General features: G+C 47.4%; 1 protein-coding gene across 1 annotated transcript; it reads left to right on the forward strand.

Moving 5' to 3' along the window:
- The first annotated feature begins 1,679 nt into the window (after positions 1-1,679).
- Fxn (frataxin) lies at positions 1,680-18,847 on the forward strand. Its single transcript, XM_021152091.3, has 5 exons — positions 1,680-1,867; positions 5,083-5,180; positions 7,757-7,877; positions 13,003-13,100; positions 18,551-18,847. The coding sequence occupies exons 1-5, from the start codon at positions 1,709-1,711 to the stop codon at positions 18,699-18,701; spliced, it is 627 nt and encodes a 208-aa protein (XP_021007750.1). The 5' UTR covers positions 1,680-1,708; the 3' UTR covers positions 18,702-18,847.
- Positions 18,848-23,839: the final 4,992 nt, after the last annotated feature.

A 23,839-nucleotide genomic window follows, 5' to 3' on the forward strand; every position in this document is an offset into this window, starting at 1 on the left:
TTCTTCTCTTCCTCTCCAGAGGATCCATTTCTGTTCTTTATCATCTAACCAGCCTCAGGCAGTACATTACAGCAGCACAGAATGGACCATGATGCTGACCAGTAGCGTAGCCCTCACTGTTTTGCAGACTATTGGCTTTCATGGATGAGCACATGATCCCAGAGAGCCAGTTAGAGCTGCAATGTTGAAACTAAGGAAAACTCCTTTTCTAAGACAGTGGGCATAAGAGCCCTCAGGCCAGAAATCAGGAGGCCAGGGTTCTAACTCCCCTTCAATCAGGGGTGAGTCGCTTAATATGTCGGGGCTTCCAATTCCATATCTGAAAATTAGCTACAGGTCAGAGAGGGAGAAGGAGAGGAAGGAAGGAGAGAGAGAAAGAGAGAGGGGGAGGGTTGCATTAGCAGTCACTACAAACTTTCCCTTTCCTTTGTGGCTTTTTGTGGGAAATCAGAAGCAATAGTATCCCAAGTCAGGTGGTACATGGAGGATGTTCTTAAACGCTATGTCGCTATGTCGCTGACCGCTGCTGTCATTCAATCCTTCTTGAGACCCTGGAGGCAAAAGACTCCTCTGACAGTCTCTTGACTCTTGGAGCTCAACCCGAGACAATGCACAGACTCCTTCTCACACTGACTTAAAAGCCAGGAGAGCTACCAGGAGTGTGAGGAACCTGTTGGGGCTGCTGGAAAAAAAAAAAAAAAAAAACAGCTATGAGGAGAACCAATCACCACCAGTCCTGACTACTCCTCATCCAAGAAGCATCCGGGTACTTCAGCCAGGCACTTCCTTATTCCTACTGTTGTTTCAGAATCCCATACATGTATACAATGTGTTTTCGATCAAACTCACCGGCCACTCCCAACTCCTACAGAACCACCCCACCCCTCCTCCCAATCTTATGTTCCTTTTTAATTTTTTATTTATTTATGTGTTTATTTGTTTGTTTACTTATTTATTTTGACTAGGTCTCACTATGTAGCTCCGGCTGTTCTGGAACTCACTATGTAGCTCAAACTGGCCTCGAACTCCATATACCTGACTCTGCCTCCCGGGTGCTGGGATTAAAGGTGTACACCACCACCGCTCAGAATGTTTTTTTTTGTTTGTTTGTTTGTTTTTGTGTGTGTTTTTTTTTTTTTTTTTTTTTTTTTTACCGAGTCCACTTAGCCCTAATAGTGTATATATACAGTGTAGGACCATCCCCCTGGAGCTAGGACAGCCAATCAGAGGCCACATCCCAGAAGAAAACTCACCCACCCTCATCCTATAGCCATCAGCAACCAATAGTTCCTCGGCTGAGCCTGGGGCTACGGAAGCCCCTCCTCTGTCCATGCTGCCTGGTACTTCTATTGCCTAAGAGATGCGGAATTTGAGATTATCGGGCAGTTGAAGCTAGCTGTTAGAACTAGTTTTTTGTTTGTTTTAAGCAAAGCTATTTTGATCATCAACGTATCTTCAGAATCACCCACTATCACTCTGTAAAATTGTTGTCAGCGAAGAAACTTGCAGGGGTCAGTGTTTACACACTAGTGCTGCCCAAGGAATACGTTGCGAGTTTGGCGCAGAGCAGGTTCTGTGTTCTGGTTAAAAGTCTGCACAGTGCTAGACCTGCGCGCAGGAGCCCAGCCGCGGCGCTCGCGGGGCACGGCCACCAGGTGGCGCCACCGAGTCCTCGCGCGGGGCGGAGCGGCCGCGGAGCTGGAGTAGCATGTGGGCGTTCGGAGGTCGCGCAGCCGCGGGCTTGCTGCCCCGGACGGCGTCCGGGGCCTCCGCCTGGGTCGGGAACCCGCGCTGGAGGGAACCGATCGTAACCTGCGGCCGCCGAGGCCTACATGTCACAGCCAACGCCCGCGCCACCCGCCACGCCGTGAGTACGCGCTTCGCCGGGCCGCACACCGGAGCGCAGGCCGCGCCCGCCCCTATGCCGGGGACGCGCAGCGCGCACGCGCCGGGTCGCTCTGGCTGCGCGCGTGCGGGTGCAGGGCGCGCGCGGTGTTTGCGCGGGCTTCGGACCTTGGCGGTGGGGATGGGAAAAGACAAGTTTCCGTAATTAACACAGGATGTACAGCGTGTGCAGCAGGGCGTGTTTATTATTGTGTGCACTCCGCAGTTGCCTTTTTCAGGGCGTGAGACTAATGGGGTTGTGGAGTTCCTCTGAGCAGGGCTTTTTGTTGCTTGTTTGTATCCCTGGCTAGCCTAAGATTGGCTGAGTACCCCAACGTGGCTTCTATCCTGTGATCCTCCTGCCTCCTCTCTGCTGGGATCACAGGTGTAGCAGCAGGGCCCTAGACTCCAGCTTTTGGAAAATGAGGGGACCTTGGTTCCACGTTCTGACTGCGCGGCGCTGGAAAGCCCTGTGACTTTGGGGAGACCCTAACTGTCTGGGGGCAGGGCTTGGCTTTCTGTTCCGAGGAGATTAAAGGGTAACACCCATTTTGCGATTTTTGGCGGGAGAATTAAACTGTATTCGCAAAGGCCTTAGCACTTCAGATAAGTCTCGGTTCTTAGTAGATGCAAAGAACAGAATCTGTTACTCCGTGGCTTGAAAAGACAGCAGTGGGGTGAAGGAAGGCTTTCTGGAGAGGGCCGTGATAGATGCCAAAGAAGGGGTCTGGGGAGCATTCTGGGAAGGGGAGAGCTATGGACAAAGGTGGAGTAGACTGTGGGATAATAATGTCTGCAGGTTTAAACCCAGCTTAGGATTCTTGAGGTCCTGTCATTAAAATAAAAAACAATAATAAAAATAGGGCTAGCTTTGTAGCTCAGCAGTGGCATGGTCACTTAGCGTTCAAGAGTTCTTGGGTTCTTTCTATAACACTGAAAAAGAAAGTTTAAGAACAAAACAAACAGAAGTGGACTGGTCAGAGAGAGACTAGGGTTTGAAGGGCAGAACCTGTAACCCCTGCTTTCTCAAACACTTTCTTGGATGTTTACTGCCCTGTTCTTCCCTTGCCTGGCGCCTGACAGCTGGGCTCCAGTTGCAGCTGTGCACTTTGGATTTCTGCATCTCTGAGAGCCTGAGCAACTTTGTCTTTGGCATCTCCGTTTCCTCAACTGTACAATGCAAATACAGTCCATCTTTATGTTCAGAGTCTGTTCTCAGTGGCTCAATATTGTTTACGGTCCCCAGTTGTCTACCCTGATGCTCCTACAGTCACTTTGAAAGCGGCAGACTGGCCAAAAGCACAAGGCTCATGGAAGGTGTCCCCTCCCAGCCGTTGTCCAACAAGGCTTGATTCCGCTGTCACAGAGTGAGCAGATGTTCAGTCTCTTCAGCGAAATGCCTGTTAACGTCGATGTACCTGTGGGAGACTTTGTCATTTGAAAGAGGTCCCCAAGCCTAGAGCCACAGTAAGACTGTGGAATGGCTTGCAAAGAAAATGTCTGTAAGAAACACCTCACTCAGCTGGGCAGTGGTGGTGCACACCTTTAATCCCAGCACTCGGGAGGCAGAGGCAGGTGGATTTCTGAGTTCGCGGCCATCCTGGTCTACAGAGTGAGTTCCAGGACAGCCAGGGCTATACAGAGAAACCCTGTCTCGAAAAACCAAAAAAAAAAAAAAAAAGGAAAGAAAAAAAGAAATACCTCACTTCAGCATGAGTTATAAGTGTTCTTGCTTCAAGTTCAAAGTTGACAAATCAATAATATATATTAAATAAAGTGTCTTTAAACACTTTGGAATGGGTGTGGCTTTCTTTGTTGGAGGAAGTGTGTCACTGGGGGTGGGCTTTGAGGTCTCAAAGGCTCAAGCCAGGCCCACTGTCTCACTTTCTTCCTGCTGCCTGCTGCCTCTCAGCTGATCTCCAGTACTGTGTTTGGTACTATGCATACCAAACAGGATTATGCATATGCATTGGCCATTTGGTAGTTATGACCCTGAGACTTATAGGGATCCAACCTGTGTCCGCCTAGGAACAAGTAAGTGAGCACTGCAACTGTATAGGGCTACCCCCTCCAGCGGATGGTGATGGAGTAGGGGCTAGAGGATGGCTCAGCATTTAAGAACACTTGCTTTTCTTAGAGAGGATCTGGGTTTGATTCCCAGCACAAGGCAGTGCCCAACCTTCTATCACTCCAGTTCTTGGAGATCTGAAATCAGGTGCCCTCTTCTCCCTCCAAGGTCGCCCACACACATGCTGTGCATATCCATATACTCAGGCACACAAAATACAAAAGAATTATTTTTTTAAAAGATGATCACGATGAAGTTCTTCCCTCATAACCCCATGAGGGAGGAAAGGATTCTGTGAGTCCATTCAGCTAAAGACAGAGCAGTGCCAAGCAGAGAGAGACGACTCTCGGGGACATGGCAGCTGGTGCGGTGTAGCCATGGCCACTTGAGATACAGTCAACATAGCTATCTTAGCCAATGGAGAGATGTTCAATCTGGTGCTACCTAACCATGACCACCTGAGATACAGCTACCACAGCTGTCTTAGTGTTCTATTGCTGTGAAGCGGCACCATGATCAAACATTTCATTGGGGCTAGCTTTCAGTTCAGAAGTTTAATCCATTATCATTATGGTGGGAAAGCGTGGTATCATGCAGGCAAACATAGCAGGAAATATGGTGGCACATAGGCAGACACAGTACTGGAGATCAGCTGAGAGAGAGCAGGCAGCAGGAAGAAAGTGAGACCGTGGGCCTGGCTTGAGCCTCTGAGACCTCAAAGCCCACCCCCAGTGACACACTTCCTCCAGCAAAGAAAGCCACACCTACTCCAACAAGGGCACACCTCCTAATTGTGTCACTCCCTGATGACCAAGCCTGCAAACACTTGAAGGGGCCGTTCCTATCCAAACCATCACAACCAAGGACTAAATTTGGTTTTCTTTCAATAAATTCAGAGAGCTCCCGATGTCTCGTGACCATCCTATCAGATGGTCCAAGCTTAGCAGGAAGACAGGGAGGACCCATAGCAAAACATTGGGGGTAGAGGTGGGGATCAGTCCCTCCGCACTGCACCTGAGATGCTGTAATTGGCTACTCTCGAGTCTAGGAGAGCCAATCTATAAACCATGTATTGCTGGATCAGAGTAGACTAAGATGTGGTAATTAGTGTTTTTAACTTTGGCTTTTAGCGTTTGAACCTCCACTACCTCCAGATTCTGAACATCAAAAAGCAGAGCGTCTGCGTGGTGCATTTGAGGAACTTGGGGACAACCAATGACAACCCAAGGTGAGATGAAACCACCTCCACCTCAGGCATGCCTCCCACTTCCTCTCTCCTCATACGGGAACCGTTCCTCCCTGGGGACAACCTCGAGTGGCATCTTTCGCATCACTAACATCCCCCATGTTACCTTAGGTGAATGGTGTTACTGTGTGAATATCCCAGGCTTCCTTTAGTTCATTCCCATGGTTGGATATTTAGGGTTTTCTCCCCCAGAGTCTTGTTATTTCCTCCAGCATCCTGGTTGAGAAAGACCGTACAGCTATAACAAATGTAATGGTTCTCCAGGCTGCCCGAGGTTTGCTTTCCACCATGACGTGAGTTGAGGAGCCTGCCTCCAGTGACACAGTGTGATGTCCAAGTTAGATCAGCCTGCCCAGGTTCCATTTGGGATGAAGAGTTGGAAGCACTGAGAGGCTAAAACTGGTGCTGGTCCCTCCCTCACTTTGTTCCCGTGGACCAAACTCAGTTGCATAAGGAAGCTGGAAACAAGAGCTAGCAAGCGTCTTCAGGAAAACGGCAGTGGATTCCCTGTGGAGCCACGATGCCTCAGTTTACATCTTTACTACTTGCTTATCTATAGGACCCTCTTTCATGTGCAGTGGTATCCCCAGCCCCAGAGATACCAACCAAAGGCACACAAGAGTTGCTGCATCCACTTTGAAGTCCAAGATGTCTGAGTGACATTCAGTACTCTAAGCCATAGAAATGCCTTTGTGTCTGCAAGTCTCTCTTCCTGTCTGTGCGGATCTGTCTCTCCTCTTTCTCTCTGTCTCTCTCTCTGTCTCTCTCTCTCTCTGTCTCTCTCTCTCTCTCACACACACACTCTCTCTCTCACACACACACACCCTTCTTGACTTAACAGAAGCCTTTGGTGTTCCAAACCTTTGATTCTCCCTTGGACTCTTCCAACATGAAGCTACTCTTCCATCCTGTCCATCCCATCGCCTTATAAAGAGGCCACTTGTCTCCCGACTCAGCATCTCTTTGGTGAGCTTACCGTGCAAGCCTGGCAGCTTGGGTTTGATCTCTGGGCACATGGAAAGGTGGAAGGAGAGAACAGTTCCACACAGTTGTTCTTTACCTCCACGAGCAAGCCATGGCGTGTGCACGTGCAGATGCTAATAAATAATAAATGTAATTAAAAACAAAAAACAAAAAACAAAAAGACTATTCCAGCTGTCCTTAAGAGTTCCTCGAGACACCCCAACCCACCATCCATCTTCACCCTCTCCATTTCAACCTCAAAATGTCCATCCCAGCCTATCAGATCAACTACTGTATTTAGAGAGCAGCTCCTACCATTCTGGTCAGTCCCATAGCCTGTCCCTGTTGTGCCCTACCAAGAGGATGGACTGGGTAAAGGATGGATCAGATGCTGTTAGCACCTGGCAGTCGCTGATGGCTTACTGTAGGCCCCTGGTAACCTCCACTGGGGCACAAAAGCCCACAGAAGGAAGACTTCATGCAGTATGTTCTTTCATCCTGTTGTTGGGGATGGAACCCGGGCCTTTATACTTGGTAATTCATATCTGGCTCTGAGACACTTCCCAATGCAGCAGTGGTTTTCTTATCATCGTTCAGGTGACATGGACACCATCAGAGGTGATAGTCCTTAGCACCTACAGCTGTTACCACTATCTAATTCAGGGAGTGTTCATCCCTCCCGAAAGGAACTCTGTGCACTTCATTAGTCAGTGGTCCCTCCCTCCTACTGCTGCCAGACCTACTGATCAACTCACCACTATGGGTTCATAGAAATGTGCAAGGATTTTGGAGGGTCGTATCTGTCTGTCTATAACTCCTTTATACAATTAAAGTTTTTATTCTGTGCATGCTGGATAGTTTCCATCAATTTAAAAATATAAATGAGGGGCTGGAGAGATGGCATCTCATGACTGTCTGTAACTCCAGGTCCAGGGGCTCTGACGCCCTCACACAGACATGCAGGCAAAACACCATGCACATAAAATAAAAATAAATCGTTTAAAAAACGATAAACTCAATTGTCATTTAAGAACTAAATGAGCCGGGCAGCGGTGGCGCACGCCTTTAATCCCAGCACTTGGGAGGCAGGGACAGGCAGATTTCTGAGTTCGAGACCAGCCTGGTCTACAGAGTGAGTTCCAGGACAGCCAGGGCTACACAGAGAAACCCTGTCTCGAAAAACCAAAAAAAAAAAAAAAAAGAACTAAATGAAAATATAAATGAAAGGTGAGTGGATGAGAAAAGCTAGGCCTGGTGTCTCTCACAGCTGTGACGTCAACAATCCTGAGGCTGGGGCAAGCCGCAGTGCTGCTGTGTGCGTTTGAAGCCTCCCAGAACTACCTAGCGAGACCCTGCCTCAAGACCCAGGAATGAATGGTAAAGGTAGATTGTTGGTACTAACGGGAAGTGACTCGGAGAATCAAGGTGGCTGACGGAGCAGGACTGTTGTGAACCCTAGTGCTTGCATCTCACCCACACTCCATGTTGTTAGCTGGTTACTTCTGCTAAAAGGCCTTTTTTTTTTTTTCGGTTTGTATGTATTTATTATGACTGTGTAGTTGGTGACATTGTCTGGTGGGATTTTCCCCCTGCAGCTCTCTAGACGAGACAGCGTATGAAAGACTGGCTGAAGAGACCCTGGACTCCCTGGCAGAGTTCTTTGAAGACCTTGCAGACAAGCCCTATACCCTGGAGGACTACGATGTCTCTTTTGGGGTACCTCTTGGCTCTGTTGCTCTCTGTCTTCTCCTTAATAACTGTAACTTAGGCTGGAGTGCTTGCCTGGCATACACAGAACCTTGGGTTCAATTCCCCAGCACCACACACAGGTTTAGTAGCACATCCCTGTAGTCCTAGTTAACTCCGGAAGCAGAGGCAGGAGGATTAGAAATTCAAGGCCATCTCCAGCAACATTGCAAGGTTGAAGGGAGCCCAGGCTATAGTCCTGGGCGAGGATCTGGATTTGCAGATCTTCCCTGTGTGTGGCTGAGACTTCGGAACTGGATGAAGCATTAGCCCAGTCGCTGGAAGCGAGGGAAGTTTACATGCTGGCCACCAGGTGGCAGGCTAAGCAAGGATCTGCTTAGGCTTTTACCATGGGAGAAATTTGTGTCCCCTCCTCGTTTTCTTACCCGTTCCCCTCCTCCACACCCCCAATCCAGGCAGAGGTTAATCCTCTTGAGAGCAATTCATTAATACCAGGAAATGTCATGAAGTGTGCATTTTGGAGTGAGTCATAGGGCTATGTAGGGCAGATGGCTATCAAAAAGGGGGGGGGGGATAAAAAGTACTTTCAGATTCATTCTTTTTATTCCTTAGTACGTGACATGTATGTGAAGGTACCTGGTTTAACATGACATCTCCCGTATGTCTGTTTCTACTTCTACGGGTGACCAAGAGGCAGCTGTCTTTGCAGTTTTAGTTCCTGCAGGGCAGGGCTGGCTAATCCTTACTGGGCCTAAGCCTGGCCAGCTAGGATTGGTTCTGCTCTGATTGGTTGGTGCGAGGGTCTCCTCTGATTGGTCACCGTTCCTTAGCAATGGCTTAGTAGTTTGTTTCTCTCTCTTGTGGTTTGATCTGTGTTGAAGGCCAGGTTCCCAACCGAGAGGTGACTGGGTCATGAGGTCCCTGACCTAACTGAAGCATTGATCCAAGGCTGGAGTCGGCACTCTGTGGACCACAGGGGAACAGTGGAGAGTATGGCAGGAGCTGGGAGCTGTGGGAGGTTGGAAGAAGTAGGTCATCGGTGAAATGTCTTCAAAGATGTTCCTTATCGGTGGCCTCTTTCCCCTCTTTGCTTCCTGGCTGCCACGAGGAACAGTTTCCCACCATACCCTCCTGCCGCTGTGTGCCATGCCTCAACCCTGAAACAACACAGCCAGCCACCCACGGACTGTGTCAGTCTTCCCTTATGTTTTCTCAAATATTTGTCACAGCAAGGAAAGTCTGCATTAACACAGTCCCTTCCCCTGATCTTAAATATACCCACACTCCCAAAATGGACTCACATTGGCTAAAGAACGACAGTGGGAAGCTGAAAAACCTTCCCTGTGTAATCTGCTTGCAGACAGTTCTAAATGCCTTAATGCCCCTGGTAAGCCAGCATAGCAGCTGGCTTATTCTCCCCTGCCTCTGTCATTTGGGTTGGCTGGAAGTCCTGGGGGAAGAGTCTAATCACTGTAGCCTGGCTGATAGCAGGCACTGAGCTCCATAGTCTCCACCTTAGCAACCTTACCCTTCACTTCAGCAGATAGTACCATAGGGTGCGTTTAGTCACTGTCTGTCCATTGGTTCATCCATCCACAAATATAATATCATTCCCATGTTTGGGCTGAAGCATGTAAGATACTGACTGAGTCTGAGATTGAGATTGCCTTGTTCTTGGGGACTCAAAATGGTGGAAATGAGTGGGTGGGTGGGGGAACAGCAGGCCTCCTGACATACTAGTCGATGCAGAGGTAGTTCAAAGCAGGAGATAGTCTGCAAGGACTCTGCCAAATGGAGAGCCCCAGATAGCCTTCCCAGAGCCACCTACACAGTCCTGAAACAAGAGGGGACTTCAGGGAGGATGCTGGAAGACAGCCTAAGTACTGCAAGTCAGGTCTCCCATGGGTGGCTTTCTGCTTGGCTATTTTTGGTTTGGGAACACACAACTGTTTAATTAATATCCACTCCTGGATCTCTCCAAAGACTGGGGATCAGAGAGTAAATTGGGAATGCAGTGGTTAGGAGAGCTGTCCCTGGTGTGGTCACCTAGCTGTAGAAGGTGACAGGTACAGGTGTGGAGCCCTTGAGGAGGCCAGACAGATGTTGGGAGCCAAGCCAGAGTGATGCAACTTGTGCAGGCCCAGGCTGGTTAGGAAGGAGAGCAGACCTGGAAGTCACATCTGCAGAGTTAGTCCTTGGCATTCATTTGCGCTGGACCTTCAGGCCTCGTCACGGGTGGAACACCCAGGGGGACATTTATTGCCTGGGTAAGTCAGAGGTGACTGATTTCACTGAGTGTTAGCCTATAGCTAGAAGCAGAAAACTGGAGAGTTGGTTAGAGAGCCATGTGTTCAGGAGAAGTTAACATTGAATGTGTATACAGGGTTTCAGTTTTTACAATGTGGGGATATTTCTGAATGGCTCTAGAGTAACAATATGAATGGACTCAATACTACTCCACTGTGTAACTTAGTTACAGGCAAATTTAATGTTTTTTTTTCCCCAAAGATAAAAGAGAGAAAATATATAAACTAGCAGCCGAGAATGAAGGTTCCGGAGGGGGGAGGGGTTGCCTACAAGAAAAACTGCTTTTGAGCCCAAACTGCCCTGCTTTTCAGCGACTCTACTGGTTGCTGATATTTTGCTTTGTTTTTTGCCACCATGAACCTCTTTGGTAAAACTGAGCTAGTGAGTCCTACCTCCACACTGTGGTCTAGTTGAAAACAGTTCCCTCGTCCAGACACAGATCCAGGCATACACTGGGCTCTAAGTCAGAGGTTCTCAACCTGTGGGTTATAAACCCTTTGGCAAACCTCTATCTCCAAAAATACCTTATGATTCCTAACAGTAGAAAAATTACAGTTATGAAGGAGTAACAAAAAGTGTTATGATTGAAGGTCACCACATTAGGAACTGTGTTGTACTAGAAAGGTTTCTAACCCCTGGTCTAAATAAAGAGAGATTAGTCTGTCTGCTGAGGGTCTGGCTGGGTTTGTTCTGCCTGAATGCCCACATCTCCATCAGGAACTTTTGTGGGGTTGGTTTGTGTAGCTTGTTTGTTGTTGTTGTTGTTGTTGTTGTCTTGTTTCATTTTTTTGATAGGGTTTCACGTTGCCCAGGCTGGTCTCAACTAGGATGTAGCCAAGGATGGCCTTGAGTTTCTGATCTTCGACCACCTGAGCCCTGGGATTATGAAGCCTGACCCCTGTGGGGAGGGAACCCAGAGCCTTGTGTGTCATAGGCAAGGATTCTCCCAGGGGAGCCTCAGCATCGGACCTATTTCTTCCTTTGTTGTTTTGTTTGAATCAGGAAAAAAGCTATTATTTAAAAGAAGAAGAAAAAGAGAGATGGGCAGGCAGAAAGAAGTTAGGCAGAGTGACACATGCCTGGCCCTTGGCAAACAGAAGCACAAATATTACAAGTTTGTTACCTTCCCGAACTACCTAATGAAACTGTCTCAGAGAGAGAGACAGAGAGAGATCAGTATTGTCCCCTCCTGTGTCTGTTGGTTACATTATTATCCATCCCAGCCTCTAGCTTATATAAATGGCTGGCTGTGTTTGTAAGAGTGTGCTGCTGTGAGAATCATTCCGAGTCTTCTGGTTGGATGAACCCGCTGCAGAGTGCAGAGAAAAGCCTCGGTGCATCTGAGCAACAAGAGGCTCCCACCTGCTTTCCAGAAGCAATACCCGGCCCCTTTAGAGTGTGCTTAGTGCCTAGCCTTTGTTTCATATTCTGCCTTCAAAGGAGACTAAAGCCCTCAGAGTGAAGGGCTCCTTTGTGGGGTGCTTTCAAATTTAAATGTTCGTTTATTGGGTGAAAATGGACTGGCCAGTCTTTTAAGAGTGCAAGGCTTTTTAGAGGGAACTAAAGCAGTATGGAATCTGGAGCACTTGCTGGATGCCTGGGAAGGGTCTGGAACTAACACAGGTAGGCCTGGGCCGCTCTGTCCGCTCTTTTCTTTTTGGTTTTTTGGTTTTTTTGAGACAGGGTTTCTCTGTGTAGCCCTGGCTGTCCTGGAACTCACTCTGTAGCCCAGGCTGGCCTCGAACTCAGAAATCCGCCTGCCTCTGCCTCCCGAGTGCTGGGATTAAAGGCGTGTGGCACCCTGCCCATCCTCCATCCCCTCTTTTAAGACAAACAAGAAAGGGCATTGATGACTTTCCTCTCCTTTTCTGTTTTGTGTTCTGTGGTGCAGCCTGCTGGCCTCAAACTCACCATCCCCCACCTTAGCCTCCCAAATCCCAACCTTACAGATTTTGCCACCACAATCACTTTCTTTCTGTGTTTTCATGATGGACTCAGGTCTGACACTTGGGCAGACACTGTTAGAGTTTAGTCTGCGTTTGTACGTGTTGAGGTTGGCTAGCGGTCCTGTTTACCATGGCTGAGATCTCAGGCAAGACTTAACTTGTCTTGGCGACCACACAGGCAGAGAGAAAGCGCTATGAGCTTCAGGCATTCATTGTATGCTATTATGATTCATCCACTCGTGGTGGCTGCAGAGATGGCTCCGTGGTTAAACGCTTGCTACTTTATCATGAGAGCCAGAGGCTGGATCCCAGCAACCATATCACATCAGGTGGCTTATAGATGCCTGTAACTCCAGCCCTGCAGCTGTCCTGTGTGTCTTCTGGCCTCCAAGGGCATTCATGCACATACACTTGAACAGAAACACGTGCATAAATAAAAGTAAAACAAACCTCTGAGCCCCCCACACCCCCTCTGACCCTAAGAGTAACGCTCTTACCATACAAGCTCCTGTTTTTGAACACGAAAGTTTGGTTTGGGTGCCAAGAATTGAACATGGGGCTTCCCAAAGCCAGAACACACTGCCAGTGGGCTGTATACCCAGCCCCCTTTTCTTAATGGTGTCTGTTATATCCTTGGATACATGAAAGGCATTGGAGATATGAACATGTATATGAACATGAACGTGTGTGTGTGTGTGTGTGTGTTTGTGTATCCAAACATAGGAGCTTGTATAGTAAAAACGTTACTCTCAGGGTCAGAATGGGTCAGAAATGTATTTTATTTTTATTTATGTTTATATATTTGTGTGTGTGTGTGTGTGTGTGTATCACAGTACTAACTGATCTAATTTTTTCACACTTTCTGCCACCTGACCCCCTAGGATGGCGTGCTCACCATTAAGCTGGGCGGGGATCTAGGGACCTACGTGATCAACAAGCAGACCCCAAACAAGCAAATCTGGTTGTCTTCTCCTTCCAGGTATGTTCAGAAGTCAAAATCCGTAAGGGGTAAACTCATCTGGAACGCAGTGTTGGGGACCGTTTGAGAGGGAGTCAGTCACTGGCATTGTGGTGGCTTTACGGCTGTCTGCCTCGGCAGGAAGGCTGGCTTGTAGTTGAACCCTTCTCCTCATTGATACCTGGGTTGCTATGCTCAGGCATCAGGATGTTGACAAGACCTGAAGCAGAAGGAACTTTTCAGAAGCTGGCCCAGACTGGTTTTCTCCAGCATATCATTCCCCAGAAGAGAAAAACCACTGGCTTGCCTTTGCAAACGATACTTTTGCCAGACACAGTCTTAACATAGCTATAGTCTCAGCACTCAAGAAGTAGAGGCAATAATTCAAGGCCTGCCTTGGCTACATAGCCAGTTCAAAGGCTAGTCTGAGCTATCACGTAAGACCCTATCACAAAAGCAAATACAGGACAGCCAGGGATATCCATAAGCCACTTTTGTTAGGTACAGTGGCACATGCCTGCGATTAAAAAAAATAATAATTCATTCATTCATTCATTCATTCATTAAAAAGCTACTTTGAGGGGCTAGAGAGATGGCTCAGTGTTTAAGAGCACTGACTGCTCTAGAGATCCTGAGTTCAGTTCCCAGCAACTACTTAGTGGCTCACAACCATGTCTGATGGGATCCGATGCCCTCTTCTGGTCTGTCTGAAGAGAGCGACAGTGTTCTCACATACATACAATAAATAAATAGATCTTTTTTAAAAAAAAAGCTACTTTGAAGGCTGAGGGCGTATCTCTGTGGTAGAGTGCTTATCCAGTAATCTATAAGCCCTGGATTCAGTTCCCAAAATGGAAAGGTAGGAAGGAGAAAGAGGGAGGAATTTTTTATATTGTAGTATCTGAGAAAACTTGCACTTTGTCCTCAAAGTAAGTTAAACTTTAACTCCTGGCCTACTTTGAAGGTCTCTGTAATTCTGCTGGCAGAGTTGGGCTCTGACTCTGTCACAACGGGATGGTGATTTTTATCAGCAGCCCTAGGGCCCCCAGCCTCATGCCTGCCTGCCCCGTGGCAATGCCTGCAGTTGGAGGAACAGCAGGATGCACTGCAGTCAGACCCTGTCTCAGAACTAAGGACTTACTGACAAGTATACAGTGTTCCTCAGTGGTCTGGGAACAGCCGAGAGAGGCCCACAGGGAGCCTTCACACTAACCTCGCTGAGGCTCAACAGCAGTACTGAAGGAGACATTTTGAAGGAACCGTAGGAAATCTCAGCTAGAATCAGTGTGGAATTCTTTGGAAGCCTAATGGTATTGTCAGTTTTTAAAAGGTGCCAAGGTGTGGCTCAGTGGCAAAGAACTTGCCTAGCATGTGAGAGAAGGCCCTGGGTTGGAATCCCACCACAACAAACACACAGCAAATGAAATGGTTACCACACAGGCTGGAGAGATGGCTTAAGAGCCCTTCTGCTCCAGCACGAGGGCTAGAGTTCAAATCCTGGCATCCGTGTCAGGGTAATTAGTCACTTACAAGAAACTCCAAGCAAACTCTTTTTAAACCCGTAATTGGAGCTGGAGAGATGGCTCAGTGGTTAAGGGCACTTACCAACTCCTCTTCCAGAGGACCCAGGTTCAATTCCCAGCAGCCACATAGCAGCTCACAACTGTCTGTAATTCCAGTTCCAGGAGATCTGATGCCCTCACACAGATAAATATGCAAACAAAACACCGATGCATATAAAACAAATACATTTAAAACCTGTAATTTTAGGTGCTAGAGAGAGGTGGCTCAGTGGTTAAGAGCACTGACTGCACTTCCAAAGGTCCTGAGGTCAATCCCCAGCAACCACATGGTGGCCCACGACCATCTATAAAGGGATCTGATGCCCTCCTCTGGTCTGCAGGTGTACATGCAGACAGAGCACTCATATATCAAAACAAAATAAAAACAGTTCATTTAAAAACCAGATTATCTGTTTTTAAAACTAATTTATATGAGAGGCTTGGGGGGGGGGGCATCTCATAAGTAACCCCCTTCATCACAATTATGTTCATAAAGGGGGGCGGGTGCTTATTTTATTTATATGTCCGTGGGTGTGGATATGGATATGGTTGAGTGTCCATACCTACAGTAGCCAGAAGAGGGAGTCAGATCTTCTGGAGCTATAGTCACAAGCAGTTGTAAGCAGCCCAGGGTAGTGGAAGACATCAAACCAGTCCTGCAGAAGAGCAGCAAGCATCCTTAACCACTGAGCCCTCTCTCCATCACCCCGGAAATAATATCATATTTATCCAGACTGTCTTTCACAGGGCCATGATTATAATTTCTTAGAAGAAAACCTTTGAGTCCTGTGGAGACAGAATTTCCTGGCCTCCTTGCCATAGAATGTGGGGGGACACCTGGGCCCCAGAATCTGGGCGCAGAACCCTGGACAATGTGGAGGGGTCTTGAGTTGTTCCAACTCTACCTGGTTACCTGATAGCAGGGCTGTGGTGCAGGATCAAAGAACATTCTTTGGTTTCTCCTGGTTTTGTTTTGCTTTAATGTGACCGGGGTACTTTGTGTTCAGAGAGGTTTCTGCTCTTGTAACGGAAGCCCTGCCTGTCTATTTGCCCTTTTCTCTGTATGTCCAGCATTTGATTAGCAGTATTAAAAGCCCTCGTGTATTTATACCTACACAAGATACTTCCCATCTCTTCCCTCTACCCTGCCTCCCCACCTCACCTCAGTCTCCTCTTGGTTTTTGTGATGTTGGAGATCTAACAATGCAGTCACCACGCTGGGACCGCTCAAGCACTGTGCTGCTAAGCTGTGTCCCCATTCTTCTAGTGTGGGGTTCTTCGAAAGTTTTCTGGAGTGTTCTCAGTGGTGAACTCTCAGGGTTCTCTGCTACCATCATTGTCCACTGTTCTCCAGACCACGAGGAGCTAGAACGTGAGGCAAGGGTCTTATACATCTGGAATAACAAATCATGGCAAACACCAGCTACCGATTGGTCCACAATACTGTGTAAAACTCAGCTTCACATTGCTACCCCTGAATGCCTGAGACAAGTTACTGATGAAGGGGAAAGGTTTCTTTATCTCATGGTTTTCAAGGTTCAGGGTCCAAGACTGAGGGATGCAAGAGACGGCTAGTTTAGCCTCTTATACAATGGTGTACCCTGATGGGAGAATGTGTAGGGACAATGTCCCATCTTAGGATGGGAAGCAGAGAAAGATCAGACAGGTCCCCCATTTCCTTTTGTGGACACATCGCAGTGATCCCAGGAAGTCACTCCTCTTAAAGGTAGCAAAAGGAGGTAGTATAAAACCACATCCCAAATACTTTCTCCTCTCACCTGAAGAGTGGGGTAGATGCAGCAACAGATAAGGAAGGTATGTGGGGACACACTGATAGAGCTCTCAATTTCACAGGTTTAATTTTCAATAAAGAAAACTACTTTTAGGGGCTGGGGAGATGTCTCAGCAGGTAAGAGCACCCAACTGCTCTTCCGAAGGTCCTGAGTTCAAATCCCAGCAACCACATGGTGGCTCACAACCATCCGTAACAAGATCTGACTCCCTCTTCTGGTGTGTCTGAAGACAGCTACAGTGTACTTACATATAATAAATAAATAAATCTTTAAAAAAAAAAAAGAAAAGTACTTTTAGCTAGACATTATGGAGCAAGCCAGTAATCCCAACACTTGAGCGATAAAGGCAAGAAAATCAAGAGTTCAGGGTTATCCTTGGCTATAGAAGGAATTGGAGTCTAGCTGAGGCTATGGGAGACCCTGTCCAAAGAAGGAAGTTTTGTTTCATTGGTTTTTTTGAGGCAGGGTCTTAAGTTGTGTGCTGGCTGGTTTTGTGTGTCAACTTGACACAGGCTGGAGTTATCACAGAGAAAGGAGCTTCAGTTGAGGAAATGCCTCCATGAGATCCAACTGTAAGGCATTTTCTCAATCAGTGATCAAAGGGGAAGGGCCTAGCCCATTGTGGGTGGTGCCATCCCTGGGCTGGTAGTCTTTCTATAAGAGAGCAAGCTGAGCAGGCCAGGGGAAGCAAGCCAGTAAGTAACATCCCTCCTTCCATGGCCTCTGCATCAGCTCCTGCTTTCTGACCTGCTTGACTTCCATTGGTGATGAACAGCAATGTGGAAATGTAAGCTGAATAAACCCTTTCCTCCCCAGCTTGCTTCTTGGTCATGATGTGTGTGCAGGAATAAAAACCCTGACTAAGACACCTTAGATCCCTGGCTGGCTTGGAATTTGCTGGATAGACCAAGCCAGCTTCTGTCCACTAATCGCTGGAATTAAAGGCCTGCACCACCATGCCCAACAAAGTTTTTAATAATAGCACAGGTGGTAGCCAAGGCTGGGAGAGGCAAGGTAGCTGATTGGTAGGTATTAGGGCTTCTTTCAGGGTAATAGGGGTGTTTCGGATGTAGACAGAGTTAGTGGCGACACAGTAGTGTAGGTTGGGCATTGATCAGCACATCCATGGTACAAAATTAGCATCACTTCCCAAACCTGGCTGTAAAATAGCATCTGTCCTAGGGAAAAAAAGCGATGGAATGAATGTGCTGCAGAGAGTTTCACGGGGGTGGGGCTGTGGCATGTTCCAGAGGACAGACTGCACAGTCGCCCTCAGGAAGGTGCTGAGGAAAGCAAAGGCTCGCCTCACTGCATGTCACGCAAAGCCGCACTTGGTCTCTGGGTGCCCGCAGCTCTGGATTCCGTTAGCTCTTCACTGAAAGGAAGAGGCATTTGTTTGGTTCACGGTGTCAGAGACTTTAGTTGCCGTTGCCTTTGGGCCTGCAGTGAGACAGACCATGGCCAGGGAGATTTGGTGGAGGGAAACAGGACGGACTCCCCATCGCCCATCCAAGGCACACTGCCGGTGACCTAACACACCACATCTAGGCCTTACCAGATCAAGTTCCCACCCTCTGTAGTAGAGTCATGAGCTAGACCGTGAGCTTTTAACCACAGCTGCGTGGGACTTTTAAGATTCAGTCCAGCCAAATGTGGTTGCTGATAATCCCGGCACGTAGGCTGAAACAGAAGGTGGCTACAAATTGAAGGGTAGCCTTGGCTACACAAGTGAGGTCCAGGCTACCTGTCCGGGGATACAGATAGGAATCTATCTTCAAAGACAGATAGATAAGCTGGGCAGTGGTGGCCATACGCTTTTAGTTCCAGCACTCAAGAGGCAGAGACAGGTGGAACTCTGAGTTCAAGACGGCCTAGTCTACAGATACAGTTCTAAGATAGCCAGAGCTACACAGGGAAATCCTATCTTGAAAAACAACACAAAAGTAGATAGATAGATAAATAGATAGATGGATGGATGGATAGATAGACAGATGCATGCATACACACACACACACACACACACACACACACACTCACAGATTGATTTAGTCCAAACACAGTGGCTCTCCTGAAGAGGATCCTCACTAACTTACCATGAATTTGTTTTGTCTCGCAGCGGCCCCAAGCGCTATGACTGGACCGGGAAGAACTGGGTGTACTCTCATGACGGAGTGTCTCTGCATGAGCTGCTGGCCAGGGAGCTGACTAAAGCTTTAAACACCAAACTGGACCTGTCTTCATTGGCCTACTCTGGAAAAGGCACTTGACTGCTAGCCAGATTCCAAGACATTAAACACTGTCAGGTGAAGACCCCAGCTGCCTCCTGTAGCTGAGTGTCTGCCTTCCCATACCTGCTCCTGAAGATAGTCACACTGTGTGTGACAGCTCTGTGAAAAAAGTGTGTTCCCTCCCACCCTGTCCCCGGACCTGGCTCTTCATTTCTACAGAGAATTGTTAGGATTATGTTGTTTCCTCCCCAACATGAGACCTCTGGTCTCTTAGAAAGTCTTATATGCCGGGCAGTGGTGGCGCACGCCTTTACTCCCAGCACTCGGGAGGCAGAGGCAGGCGGATTTCCGAGTTCGAGGCCAGCCTGGTCTACAGAGTGAGTTCCAGGACAGCCAGGATGGCACAGAGAAACCCTGTCTCAAAAAAAAAAAAAAAAAAAGAATGTCTTACACCTTGAGTGCGTCCATGACATAACAGCTTCAAAATGTCTTACACTGTGTGTGCTAATAACCTACACCATGTGTGCTAATAACCTCCTGAAAAGGAAAAAGGCTCAGAGGGAGACATGAGTCGTTCCCACTCTTCCATTGTCTCTGAAAAGATACTCTAAGAAGTAGCTTCTAAATGTCCCCAAGACTCCAAGCATGTACACTTCTGAGTCCTGAGCAGCGAAGAGTTAAAAGAAATCATCTTAAAATGCCCTTTCATGCTTTGTTAACTACACTCGGTACCCAGGACGACCTGATGCTATTACCTCTGTGCCTTCGTAGTCGGGGTCATTTACACAGTCGGCAGCTACGACATGGACCTGAGATGTCTGAAATTTTTGAAAATTGAGCTGGGCACGGTGGGACATGCCTTTAATCCCAGCAATCAGGTGGCAGAGGCATGCAGATATCTCTGTGAGTTTGAGGCCAGCCTGGTCTATAAATCATGTTTACATTCCAGGAGGGCCCGGCCAATTATACAGAGAAACCCTTTCTAAGGAAAATACAAAGAAAAATTGAGCTGGAGAGATCACTTAGTCCACACAAGCATGAAGACTCAAATTTGATCCTAGGCGTCCACGTTTAAAGCCCAGGCATGTTCTCCACTCGGGGAGTGAAGATGAGGGGCTTGCAGCCTCACCAGTAAGCCTGGGGTCTCTGAGAAACACTATTTCAAAGAAGGAAACTTGCCTGGCTTCAGTTGACCTGTCCTACACATGTGTGCACATGCACCAATGTAAACATAAACATGCACAGAAATTCACACATGTTAAATAAATGCAGAAATAGCTACAGGCAAGGAGGACAGACAAAAATCCCTACCATAAACCAAAGAACTAAACAGTGTCATGGAGCTGAGGTCTCGGTTATCCATGAGAGAGATGTCTGTACTGGTACAGAGAGCCCTGGCCCTTCATTTCCAATCTATTCAGGGAGAGGGTAGAATATAGTTGATACCTGACATCCAGTGGAGTGGACCTATCAGGCCATCCACAAAGCTCTCCTTGTTCCCACTGGGTAGGTGGAAGAAATGGTATTGTTCTTGCTACTGCTCTGTTAGAATTTCAGATAAATTCCTAGGGAGCTAGCAGCTGCCCCTTGCTCTCTCTGCTGAATCTGGAGCACCATTGCCCTGCCTCAAGTGTGACAGGCTGCGCTTTGTACTGGAAGCAACACAGCTCCAGAACACCCACACAGAGCAACTCTAAACTCTAAACTCGGGTTCGGTTAGTTTCTAACCGAAGGAAAATTGAGAGCAGGGACTCTAGCCCAGTGTGAAGGCTTGCCTAGCATGCAGAAGGGCCCTAAAGTTCCATCCTCACGCTACAAAGGGCTGAGAGATTTGTCAGTGGCAACTCTTATGCAAATGCCCAGCAGAGGCTATGCAGGGTGAACTGAACACATTACATCATAGACAAAACAATGGAACAGTGTAAACAGGCTAAGTGACTATTTAAGATATTTCCTTCTTCACAATTTTTTTTTTAGTCTGGTGGAAATTTTTGAGTGGTGTAAGCCAGTGCTAGAGAGATAATAAATAGGACCATGTGTGGACATGCCTACGGGTGTCCCTTTGTCTTCTTATGAAAGACACATACACACCCCCCACCCCCGCTTGAAACAGGACCTTTATCCATTTGACACTTATCAGACCTTCAGAATGTGCACAGGGCGCCTTCTGAATGTGTCTGGAAGTTAGGGAGGCAGATGTTATGGGCTCCTCCTGGACCAGTTTTTGGACTTCTTAACTTTCACTTTACGTATTTCTCTGACTGGGTTTCAAGGCAGCTGCGATCACACTTAAGGGAGGGTATGAACGCCCTGTTGTGTGAGTCAAGTCATTCTGAACTCCAGGCACGGGGCTGCTCTTCTGTAGTCCTAGCACTTTGAACTCCAAGGCTCAAAGGTAACAGAAGTATGGAAGTTTGGACTTGAGATTTTGTTTGGTCATTGTTTTTGTGACATTGATATGTAGCCCAGACTGACTTGGAATTTAAAATAAGTCTCCTGCCTTTGTCTCAAAGTGCTAGGACTACAGGTGTGCCACCATGCCTGATAAGAGTTAAAATTGTGATATACAACTGCCCCAGTTTTCCGATGCACAGTTCAAGATACCGATATCCAAAGATGACAGTAACTGTGATGGGGTATAAATGGTGCCACCCACCAAGAACTGCTCAGACTACACTGCAGAGACAGGAGCATCGAAAATTCAAGCCTGAGCCATATAACAAGACCCTGTCTGTCTCATATCCTAGCCAGGCACAAATCTTTAATCCCAGCACTCAGAGGCAGAGGCAGGATGATCTCGAGTTTGAAGTCAGCCTTGTCTAAGTAGTGAGTTCTAGGCCAGCCACACAAAAGATAAACTCATATTCTGGAAGCAAGCTGAAAATAAACCCCACACCATGAGCCACAACACAAGCCTAAGACCCGGGAGTGTTTCCTCAGTCCATAGTCTAGTCACCACAGGCAGCATTGTAGCTACATTGCTACATGTTCAGTCTATAAACACTAGAAAGCTATTTTGTTATTATTCTAGATTTGTTTTCTGGGGTGCTAGGGATTGGACTCAGGGCCTTAGCATGCTCACTGAATGTTTTGTCATTGACCTATGTTCCTAGCTTCTGTGTGTGTGTGTGTGTGTGTGTGTGTGACATGCATGTGCACTTGTGTTAGAGCTAAGTCTAATAAGTTTGATGTTTTCATTAAATAGTCAGTTTGTAATATGCCTTCTCACATTGTACCTGCCCCAATTTAAACCCAGTAACCACCTCTAAAGAAAAAACAGTGTCTGTAAGGGTGAACTTTGTGGGGATCCAGGGTTGCCAAGGTAACTCACTACCTTCCATCCTGTAAGGCCAAAGCAACAGGAAATCGTATCCCGTTGAATTCTTGGCACAGGCTTATCTATTACAAACTGAAGCGGCTGTGTGCCACACAGAGAGGAAGACGGCCCAAAGCTCTGAAGCTTCTTATACATATAGACGGCTTTTTGACTGGAGATTAAGTTCCGTTGGTAGAGTACTCTTGCCTAATGTGGACAAAGTCCTGAGTTCAACTCCCCAGCACTACATAAGTGGCCTGGTTGCCCATGCCTGGAATCCCATCCCTTGTGGGGGTTACGGCAGGAAAATCAGAAATTTAACAATATAGCAAGTTGAAGGTCATCTTGGAATATGAACATGAGAGCCTGTCTCCCACTGTTCAAAAGAACTTTGACTGTGTGTGCATGAGACATTCCTTGGAGGGACTGGAGAGATGGCAATGTTGGTAAAGTGGCTTCCACAAAAGCTTGAGGACCTAAGCTCAGACTCCTAGCACTTGGTTGCTAGGGCATGGCACACCCTTGTCACCTCAGAGCAGATGTCATCATGAGACCTGTAACTCTGGAGTTCCCTGGCCATGAGCCACAGATTCAGAAAGACACCCATCATTCTGTCAGGAGCCTCTCACCTCCACACGTGCACACATAAATAAGTGCCATGTATCCTTGGCTTGTGTAGTAGAACCAGTCTAAACTTATCCCCAACTACCTTACAAATATATAAGACTTAGACTATGGTTATTTGGCTTTGACAATTAGGGGAGTAACCCCTAATCCACTCTTCTAACTGCTGGTCTGACTACCTCGACATCAGTGCACATCAGATAACTTGTTTCTCCTGGCCCCAGTGCTCATGGTCCATCTCCCTTCATGGCAGCTTCCTCCTCTCTTTGTTGTCCTTCAGGCTCCTGGTCTCTCCTCGCTCCTCTGTCTTCCCCAACCCCAACCAAGTCACTCAAAACCTACCTACCTCCAATCCCTCCAGCAATTGCCTGCAGCCAATTTTATTTAACCAATGGTTTTTTGTTTGTTTGTTTTTGTTGTTGTTTTTTGGGGACAGGGTTTCTCTGTGTAGCCCTGGCTGTCCTGGAACTCACTTTGTAGACCAGGCTGGCCTTGAATAACCAATGGTTTTAAATCAAGGAACAAGGTTTGCACAACAAAATCCTGTAAAGGAGAGAATTCACTCCTACCCTAGACCTTTGAGTACAGAATTTAGCATTATAATACATAGCAACAGACCAAACCTCAACAGGTTTGACTTAACTAGTGATGGTACTGGAGTAGACACTGAGGTCTTGATTAAGGGCATGGAATGTGTACAGGTACTTAGGTTATTGTTGATATTGTTTTTCTTCATTACCAGGAACTTAACTTAGGGTGTCACACATTCTAGGTAAACCTACCTCTGAGCTATACTTTCAGTCCAGACTCACTGTTAAGCCTGCATCTGCTAAAGACAAAATGTAAAACCCAATGTCCCATCTCCCCTGATCATGTTGATGAAGAAATAGAATGTACACGAATAGGTTTATTGAACTGTTTATTAGAATGTTGAGAAAAACACCCATACCCACTGGCGACATTGCCTCCCAAGGACTCCTTCCTATCTAAGAGAAGAGTCAGGCATAGGAGGCCACTGTAAGCACAGAACTTAGTTTACGCCAGGCCTGTGCAGACCACTGGAGTCTCTATGCTCTGCCTTGGCATTTGGAAGCCCACTTGATGTTGTTACTGTTTATCTCTTTCAAAAGAATGTGTTTGAAGCTGGACGGTGGTGATTCCTGCCTTTAATCCCAGCGCTTAGGAGACAGGCAGGCAGATCTCTGAGCTCCAGGCCACCCTGGTCTACAGAGTGAGT

Source organism: Mus caroli, unplaced genomic scaffold (genome assembly GCF_978045245.1).
Source record: "Mus caroli unplaced genomic scaffold, Mus_caroli_1 scaffold_20, whole genome shotgun sequence".
Classification (NCBI taxonomy): Eukaryota; Metazoa; Chordata; class Mammalia; order Rodentia; family Muridae; genus Mus; species Mus caroli.